The sequence below is a fragment of the Nicotiana tabacum genome, chromosome 14 (genome assembly GCF_000715075.1).
Source record: "Nicotiana tabacum cultivar K326 chromosome 14, ASM71507v2, whole genome shotgun sequence".
Taxonomy (NCBI): Eukaryota; Viridiplantae; Streptophyta; class Magnoliopsida; order Solanales; family Solanaceae; genus Nicotiana; species Nicotiana tabacum.
Window position 1 is genome coordinate 11,870,769 of NC_134093.1, and position 9,954 is coordinate 11,880,722.

At 36.6% G+C, this 9,954-nt stretch overlaps 1 protein-coding gene across 5 annotated transcripts; it reads right to left on the reverse strand.

The window, feature by feature from the left end:
- Window positions 1-317: 317 nt before the first annotated feature.
- On the reverse strand, window positions 318-8,768 carry LOC107811701 (endonuclease III homolog 1, chloroplastic). 5 transcript variants are annotated; one of them, XM_016636689.2, is made up of 10 exons: window positions 8,540-8,753; window positions 8,302-8,399; window positions 6,472-6,535; window positions 5,367-5,485; window positions 5,024-5,090; window positions 4,185-4,276; window positions 3,937-4,074; window positions 3,760-3,864; window positions 1,942-2,025; window positions 318-755 (listed from the first exon to the last, which is right to left on the reverse strand). In XM_016636689.2, exons 1-10 carry the CDS (start codon window positions 8,664-8,666, stop codon window positions 612-614), a joined length of 1,038 nt encoding a protein of 345 aa, XP_016492175.2. In that variant the 5' UTR covers window positions 8,667-8,753; the 3' UTR covers window positions 318-611. The 5 variants fall into 5 exon arrangements, with proteins under 5 accessions (XP_016492175.2, XP_075085430.1, XP_016492176.1 ...); XM_075229329.1 differs by having other exon boundaries at window positions 8,329-8,399; window positions 8,540-8,670; XM_016636690.2 differs by having other exon boundaries at window positions 8,516-8,651.
- Between the last annotated feature and the right edge of the window lie 1,186 nt (window positions 8,769-9,954).

Genomic DNA, 9,954 nt, shown 5'->3' on the forward strand with positions numbered 1-9,954 from the left:
TACAAAATCCTCTTTTCTTGAATTTAATAGTTTTAAAACATATATATTAGGTCACATGCCATAGCTAAAAGGCTTGGAAAATAAAACTTAAATAGGCAGGTATAGTTTTAACGATCTTAAGGGTACTTTTTCGCATTTTTCCTTGATCAAATAAGCTTCCTAGCTTCACAAACCAAAATGGAGTAAAATATAGAACCACCTTCAGCTTGTCAAACTCTCGCGTTTAAAACCCTTGTTTTGTTTCATTTTCAAAAATCCCAAACTAGTATATTATGAGAAATTAGGAATCAAGATAATACGACAATTCACTCTACATATTTAGATTAAAAACTAATATTGTCTGTCTCCAATTATGTAGAAATTAACTTGTTCAACGAATACCACAACTACTACACCTCAGTCTTTAATAAGTTGGGGTCTGCTATATGAATCCTCAATCACCGTGTTTCCCATTTCAATACATCCTAGGCCAACATTATACAAACTTTTAAAACAAAGTACTAAAAGTTACGTTTTTTTTTTCAATCAACTATCCTTTGGGCTCAAGTTGACATTTATCATTAAAAGAATAGAACTTGAAAAAATTGATCATGTAGCAGGAAACAGCCTTGTCAATGTTTCTTCTTGGGGCTTAGTGTTCTGGAAGTGGAAGCTGGGCTTGACATCTCCTTAAATGCCGATGGGCAGAATTGACTTACAGTACATTTTGCACAGCGAGGTCTCAGAGGAGTACATATGGTCTGTCCAAAGCCTACCTGTAAAGGCCATAGCCACCAAACTGAAGTAACAAATAACCAGAGAGGGAGGGGCAGATGTAAGGTGTAAATTATGGTTCATGATTCATCCGAAAGCAGTAGCTTTGACTTGGATCCCGTAATTCATGAAGTACAAATAATTGATTTCGAAACTAGTAAATCAAATGATATGTAGTAAAATTCGGAACTCAAACTCAAAAAGTTCAAATCGTGGATCCGCGAGAAAAGAGAATTCATCTTCAGCTGACCTGTCCTTACTTTGACTAGTCGAGTATTGGAGGCAAAGTTAGTATTTGAAAATTTTGTCGTAAAAATTAGTCAAAGTGTTACCTTTTTGACAAATGAATATTGGAGAAACATTGAAGACCAGGAAAATAGTTTCTCTCCTAGGGAGTGGATATGATTATTGGGTAATCCAATACACGACAGACAATTTACGTTCTTTATTTATGGAAATAGCTGAAGGAGAGTTTTACGCGCTAGAAAATCAACTTGTCTTATCCGCACCAACTGTTAGAAAACTCATTCGTTCGATGTGGACGGGAAGATGGGCATGAAACTGAAGCAAGGGATAACTCATACTACACACAATAAAAGATTTCAGTTTAATGCCTATTTCCACCGATTGAGTGCAGGTCCAGAGACACCTCAAAAGCTGAAGCATAAACATTACTCTAGCTCTAGGTTGCAAATCAAACTTTTTGAGAAATTTGAGACTGATCGAGCATTCATATTGTCGGCTTTCATAATGATGTGGTTCAACTGATAGCAAAAGAAAAAGAGCATTTTGTGTTGCTAGTGCTGCCAACTAGAGAATCTAAAATGAAGCCCCGTATGTTAGCTACTTAGCTCAACACAGTCAAACCTCTCTATAAAACCTCGTTTGTTCCGGATAATTTTTGGCTTATTATAGCGAAGTATTGTCATAGAAAACACATATTATTAACATAGCTTGAAAATTAGTTCCAAAGAAAAATTGGCTGTTATAGAGCATGTCTGTAATAGAGAGGCTAAACTGCATATACCAAAGAAGGGATAAGCAAACTTTCATATTGAGTCTGAATTGGAACTGATTGGAAAAAGGTGGCAATTAAGATATACTTGAGCTACAACAGCAAGGACCAAAAGACATGGGAAAGAGGGATAATCAATGGTACTTCAGATAAATAATGATGCAGAGACGTACCAACAGCAAATTAATGGAAACCCATTCTTCTTTAGGAAGCCACTGCTGCAAGGAGACCCTAGTCTCTTCGGGTGATCTAGTTCCCTGACAGAGTCAATCAAGAATTGTGTGGTTTTAGTAATCTCAATCTAAACATATCGGTATTATGAATTACTCGCATCAGACTCAGTTGGGATGTTTGAAATCAGAAAGAGCTGTTAAATGTATACTAAAAAGTAAAGAAACCTACATCAAAAAAGAAATCGGGATCTCATCAGTACACAAAAAAGAAGATAGACACAAGAGGTCTATTTTTCAACTTTATAAAGTCATTATCAACCCCATCAAATGCTCTCTTATTTCTCTTTTCATAACTCACACAAAGGCTAATAGAGCAACATCCTATGCCCTCGGTCATCTCTTTCTTCTTCTGAAAGCCCAACTAAACAACACGCCTGCTGTACTTGGCATCACTCACTGTATTTCCAGCCAATCCAGACTACCAACCAAAATTCACAGCCACCTAATAATGTAATAGGAAATGGTCTACGTCTCACCAAACATCTGCACATGAAGCACCAGCTAACATGGTCATCCTCCTCTTTCTCAACCCTCAAGTTCTTCGCTGTCAGTATCATTCTCCTTGCTGCCAAACACACCTTTCTGGGTGCCGTGCGAACCCAAGTAGAAAGGTATGGGAAAGTCAACTCCTCCCTAACTAACTGACTCTTGAAATAAGACTTAATTGTAAATAAAATGTAGGATCAAGACAATGAGTACAACAACAACCCAGTATAATCCCACCAGTGGGATCTGGGGAGGGTAGTGTGTACGCAGACCTTACCCCTACCCTGGGATAGAGAGGTTGTTTCCGATAGACCCTCGGCTCCCTCCCTCCAAGAACTCTCCACCTTGCTCTTGGGGTGACTCGAACTCACAACCTCTTGGTTGGAAGTGGAGGGTGCTCACCACTAGAGCAACTCACTCCCTATTCTGTTTCTATCTCCATAAATCCAATGTAAGATATGGTACCCTCTGTCTATACAGTAAATCAACCAAGTACCCATCTATCTCCTGATCATAGAGGTTCTTCCTAAATCTCAAATCTGCGGTAAATAATAATTTTGACCATCTCACTTGGTGATGGAAGTTCACACAAGTTGCAGTGCCACAATCTTCTAACTAGTCGTTCCTCCTCCGATTCAGTCAGAGGGCTAATCTGCTCGGCAAAGCGATTTTTTTTCCTTTAATCTTGCAAATTCAAGTTGATCCAAGGCTCTTTCTATCTCAGCCCGTTCCCCTGGATCTTCTGGCTCCTCCCTTTGAGCTCAAATAAGACATTCTTTTCGTCGAGTGACTTCGTTCCCGGTCTCCTATTTCCTTTGCTTTCCCAACCGCTGCCTCTAAGGCCCAAGCCAATGAACTTCGTTCCTGGTCTTCCTACATATGTTTTACACTTACCTTTCTAAAATGCTACTAATCCCTTCGTTTCAATTTATGAGAACCTATTTCCTTTTTAGTCTGTGCCAAAAAGAATGACATCTTTCCTTATTTGGAAACAATTTACCTTTATGCAATGATTTATAGCCACACAAAATATATGTGCCTCATTTTACACCACAAGTTCAAAAGTCTTCTCTCTTTTCTTAAACTCCGTGCCCAGTCAAATGGGTTCACATAAATTGAAACGGAGGGAGTATAATTTTAGCAGGCTATAATTAAACTAGACTAAAAGAATTAGTTTAAAAATTTTGTGCACATATAACATAGCATATGCCCCCACTTTCTAGTTGCTCATTGTAGCGGTGAAGCCTCATCTTCGAATAGAATTAAGCATACCTGCTTTTTTCCAGGCTGCGAGACCCAACCAAGCCGATTACTAACACGATGCACGTGGGTATCTACACAAATCCCTTCAACTTTGTTCCATGCCATAATCATAACCTAAAGGAAAAGCTATTTAAATAACTTAGAAATTTGCAGAGAAAGGAAAGTGACAGAAGCATAACTTCCTACCAGGTGAGCTATCTTGGGACCAACACCTGGAAGTAGAAGCAACTCGTCTACTGTACTAGGAATGTCTCCATCATATTTAGAGACACAAATCTTTGCAACTTGTTTAAGGTGCCGAGCCTTTCTTGTGTAAAATCCAACCTGATAAATAAAAGTTGTTAAGCAATTCCACATGAGGGCAAGTGATAAAAATTAATTTGGGACTAATGCGAATACAATAATATCATAAACGGACATCATTGAGCATATACCGGGTATATCAAGGTCTTTATGGTGACTTCATCAGCTTTATCCATTGAGTCAGCACTCAGCAAACCATTTTCGAGGAGCCGCTGATTTGCTTCTGCAGATTCAGAGGACAACATTATATACCAATAGGAAGCCAGAGAAGAATATCACAACCTCATAAAATTGTGGAACACTTTCAATGAAACAGATTAATGTATGACTTCAAGTAATCATCTCATCAAAAGGTGGATGTGCGAGAGCAGCTCGAACTCGTCTTTTTTTGCTAATCATATATTGCTACTCTCCTAGTTATCCCATTTTGATAGAATTGTTTTTTTTATGACAAGTTATTCACGAGGATGAGGGCATAAGAAAATGGGGGTATCAAGTCGCTGGCTACAAAAGCAAGGAGTTTGATATACTCAGTAAAGGGATCTCACTACCTTATATAAATCTTTGCAGCAAATCAAGTATAAGACCATGATTAACTTGATGACAAAATAAAAAGAATTTAGGTAGTAAGATGACAAAGAAATATCAGAGTAACCTCTATGATAGGAAGAGGAACAGTTTTCCACATTAATCAGAATTGTACGGACACATACATTTCTAAAGGAAATTGTACTTAGGAGGCATTCTTATGGAGGCCATGCGAGTATAACTAGTGCAGACGCTACAAGAAATTTCTCATTGGTTTGGATAACAAAAGTAGTAGCAAACAAATCTGGATAGGTCACTAATTCTTTCAGAAGACACAACCTATCATAAAGAGAACATGAATGTAGTCCTACAAAGAGATAATCACGTTATTAACAAGCATCATATAGCTGAAACCTCCAACATTAGTAATCTCAACACTTGCCATGTGTAACATGACCCTTGGTCTGGCTTGATAACAATGAGCCAATTAGAACAGCAAATCTTCTTTCCTGATGAGATTGTGAACATAAAAGTGAAAAAGAAAATAGTAATCAACATCAGCCATCCACACCCTTTCAGCAACTACAAAATAACTAAGTCGAAAAGATCAACAATGTCTAACATCCTATTAGAAGCGTTAAAATATTATACGTGCTTACTCATAAAAAAAAGGTAACAGGACACTTTCGTTCTCACTCTTTCTTTTATACGAGTACTCGGTTCTAGATCTCCTAACCCAGAAGACAACTACTAGCCAAGCATTAAGTTTGCAAAGATGTATGCACCTTAGGTTGAAGAGAAGTCACTCCTTCATCCGGGTCAATGGAGTCCACAGGTGCATGTTCTGATGATCTCATTTTGCGTATCCCTTCAATGACCCTTTCCCAGTTGGCAGGAGGTTGTACTGCACCAAATTTGACAAAATTTTAGTCTTACTACCTTTACAGAACCTATCCATAAGTTAATTTTAACAAGAGAACTATCCTCAATGATTTAAAAAAATAAACAAACAGTTACAAACAAATAAGAGATCAAAGTCCTTTTTCTTTCAAATGGGTATAAAGACAATGTGCAAACTGGTAATATAGGAGAAAATGCTTTCAAAGAAGAAAAGAATTCTGAGGATAGTGATGCTCATGATAATAAATGTTAAGGCAAAAAAGAACAAAAAACAGAGAGAGAGAGAGAGAGAGAGAGAGAGAGAGAGAGAGAGAGAGAGAGGCAATACAAATCTACAATGATCATGTAGTTCTCCACGAGGGATTTGGGTGAAGCCACGCTATTTTGCTCATGCAGCCGCAGGTACAAGTAAGAAGTGACACACTATGTCTTGTCAAAACACAATACCACTTATAACCATCATATATAGAGTTTCCAAATGACATCATACCTCCGCTTGTCAGCCCACCAACATCTAATGCTCACTTCTATTTGCCATCCTTGGAATACAAATTATAAAAGAGATTATGAACCGGCTAAAATTCCACCTCACCCTGCCTACTCTACCTTCACAGGGAAGGGTCTGCATACACTCTACCCTCCCTAGACCCCACTGCTGTGTGGGATCACACTGGGTTTGTTGTTGTTGTGACCCTGCCCAAAATCCGTCATGAGAGAATTAGTCTAACAACCTCTCTGCGTTTTCTTAGACCTGAAGGAGGTCAATGGACTAGTCTTTAAACATAAGCTGGTAATCAAAAGGTTTTAGATTTGCTAGACAGAACATGAGTAGATAGATATGCATCGAGCTATATGGAAGTAACATAACCAACAGCAGAATCAACCTTTCTATATGAAGATATAGCTAACAAATTACCGTGCAAAGTTCCATATCAATATGAAAACTAGAAAAACAAAAAACAAGGAATCGCAAATTGACTTGGCACTTACTTGACTGAGAATTAATATTGCTACTTTTATTTGCAAAATCTTCTATTTCTGGATACCTGAGAAACTGCAACAAGTTAAATAAAAACATGATTTGTTTACCCTCTCGCAACCTCAAGAACCAATGATCATGTAGTATTTGATAACTAAAAATAGCCTGTGAGGCACACAGACAATAGGATAATTTCCTCTTCCACAAAATGGACTTCCCAATTTTCTTGTTATGTGTATAACAAGATCATCTTTGACTTAAACTTTGTATATAACTAATTCAATATTAGTAATGTGCTCGATCACTCTCAGATAGGTGAACCAGAACTTTCGGAAGCAAAATGGGACAATCAAATTGGATTGAGAATACAATTAAATTGTCGGATGAAATGGAGCTAAAAGCCATATCCCTGAACTTATTAATCTAGGTGCGAAGAATAGCCTGTTATATTTCATATATTTATTTAATGCTATCTTTAAAAAACAAAAACAGAATCCAGAAAGAAGCTCAGATACATTCAAGAATTACAGTTTTAGCTAGTAGGTTCTAAAAATGCTCTATTTTACCCTATAATACATGGACGCGATAGCGGACATGCATAAGATACAAGTAGGTTCACTTTCTTTTTACATTTTTAATGTATCTTGTAGGATCCATATAAAGTTCCGATACCTACTTCAAACTCTTTCAATAACAACGTCAAATATGACTGCAAAAGGATATAGGTATGTCAAGGAAAGATGAAGAGACAACAACAACAACAACCCAGTATAATCCCACTAGTGGGGTCTGGGGAGGATAGTTTGTACGCAGACCTTATCCCTACCCCACCTTACCCCTACCCTGGGGTAGAGAGGCTGTTTCCGATAGACCCTCGGCTCCCTCCCTCCAAGAACTCCCCACCTTGCTCTTGGGGTGACTCGAACTCACAACCTCTTGGGTGAAAGTGGAGGGTGCTTACCACTAGAGCAACCCACTCTTATCATCCAAAAAAGATTAAAAAAATAATCAACCTGAAGATTTCCGAAATATCCATCAGTATTGACCATCGTCTGCGCCACTACCATAAGCTTCTATATAAACTAATACTAGGATCATATAATAGGCAGGAACAAGATATTAAGTTGACAAAGCAGAGAATTTCCAGTCCTCAAGGACAAGTACTTGGAGATATCATAACTTCTTTGTTCTAAAGTATAGACTAACATTATCGGCAAGAATATTCTACAGTTATATTACACACTCTAAATATTTCTCCTCAAATACACAACCCTTTTGAGGGAATAGAAATTTACTCTTTTCTATAACCCAACGGATTAACGATCAATCGAGGCAGTGAGCCCCTCATATATTACTCAACTAAATCGCACCCATTTCAAGAATTTCCAACAAGAGGGCCACTAGATGGTTAACTCACTTGATCTCTAGGCAACATAGCACACTCGCAAGAGTCAAGAGTAGTCAGATGAACATTTACGAGTTTAAGTTCTATGTATTGACGGTGTAAAAAATATTTACACAATCAGACCACTTAAAAAAGTAATAATTTAGCTTACTCAATTTAATAGCATTGATTTTTCACCTAGTATGAATGACAAGTAACCAATTACAACAGGTTAAATTACACTGATGGTGTAAAAAATTCGTTAAACTGTCAATGTATATAGCCTAGTTTTGTTTTAACAAATATTCTTGATCTACTTCAGAGTGGCTCCCATCCAAGCTAAATTTTCTTTCACACAAAATTCACCAAAGACATGGAGAAAAAAAAACCAAAAAAACCATTATGAAATAAAACCTTAACGATAAAAGAATTGATCATTATCATAAAATAAGCATACTTTTTGATCAGGAGATTCTGTCTTAACCTCTTTAGCTATCATTTCCACTCTCCTTTTTTTCACTCTGTTCTTAGGTACAACACCACCAACTTCAGAACCTAAAATTAAACAATTTTATTGATAACATAAACCCTTCATTCCAAAAAGACATATAAGTAAAACTGTAAAAGGAAAAAAAAAAAGCTCTTGTTTTACAAGGCAAAAAGAAACACACATTTAAGCTAAAATTTTGGTGCACCTGAGTTTTGTCGTATGGTGGAGAGACGTGTTTTTGGCATTTTGGTAAAAGAGATGAAGAAATATTGAATTGGCAATGGAACTGTTGAGGTGAGATATGGTGTGTGTCGGAGAAGAGAGAGGGACATTTTTGGAGGGACCTTACTGGCGAGAGTTTAAGCCACGTCTCTTTATCTTGAAATTCTAACAACTTAGAACTTGGCATTATCTAAGTCGCACTTTTTGGTACCAAACGCCTAAATTAAACCAAGATTAAGTAGGAATCACGAACAGTCTGGGATTTAATATTGGGGTTTTATTATTTTTACCCCGCCCAAAGAAATTATTATATTCGATAGCCGAAAATAAAAGTAATTTTTGAATTATTATTTTAAAAACGGTTATACAGTATTATTTTTTTCTTTAATTAATAATTTTATTAGATTATTAAATTCATGTCTAGTTAAGTTTTGTTTAGTAAAATTCTATTTGAATAAGTTTTCTAGTCTAGTCAAATTTAATTTTATAGTATTATAAACATGGATATTGTTACTTATTTTCGCAGAGAGATATGAATACTAAGTGGGTGCGAGAGAAGGAGAGGGGGAAGGACAAGGGTAGCAACAAGGAGAAGGATAAAGAAAAGGATAAGAAGAGGTCAAGAGACAAATATAGAGACAACCATAGACAGCAAGACTGATAAGAGTAAGGACAAACGGAAGAATTATGTCCAAAGAGTAAATAATGAAGATTATGATTATCAGGATGTGGCAAAGCAAGAAATTATTTGTCATGAAGATGATGATAGGGCACGAAATAATGCAGTTGAAAAAGCTGGATCGCAATCTTCTACTTAAGAACTGGAGGAACGTATATTGAAGATGAAAATGTGGGGCTCATATTAAAGAAAAACAAAGAAGAAAATGGGAGGTGTCCTAACTTTGTTGACAATTTTGTTGAAAAAAATGGGAAGTGCCTAACTTTATTGACAACTTTGTTGAAAAAAATGGGAGGTGTTTAATTTTGTTGAAAAATTATATGACTAAATCAACAACAAGACATCCTTTTTGTAGTAGTTGAATGTCATCTCTTACTATAAATAGAGGCCTCCATTCTTCATTTCAATCACACCAAAATAAGAGAGAAGCAATAGAAGTTAGAGAGAGTAATCCACAGATTGTAGTCTATGAGATAAATAGTGAGAGTGAGTAATATTGTAGTGAAGTGTTTTAAATAAAAAGTGTTATTTCTTTCAAGATTGTAGTAGTCTCTTGACACTATTAAGTTGTAATATTATAGTGGTTATATTGCTCCGCTCGGGTATTGTATTTTACCTATTAAAAGAGTTGGTGTCGTTGTTACTCTCTTGTGTTATTATTATTTGTCGTGAATATTATTCCTAGACGGGATTATTAGTTTTTCCAACAACGTGGTATC

What these genes read in the sequence shown, in the direction of transcription:
- LOC107811701 (XM_016636689.2), bottom strand. Translation starts at nt 8,666, where the DNA reads ATGTCCCTCTCTCTTCTCCGACACACACCATATCTCACCTCAACAGTT. An exon ending in GTCCCAAGATAGCTCACCTG is followed by an intron (nt 3,865 to 3,936) that starts GTAGGAAGTTAT and finishes CTTTTCCTTTAG; the next exon opens with GTTATGATTATGGCATGGAA. An exon ending in CGCAGCCTGGAAAAAAGCAG is followed by an intron (nt 2,026 to 3,759) that starts GTATGCTTAATT and finishes TGACTCTGTCAG; the next exon opens with GGAACTAGATCACCCGAAGA.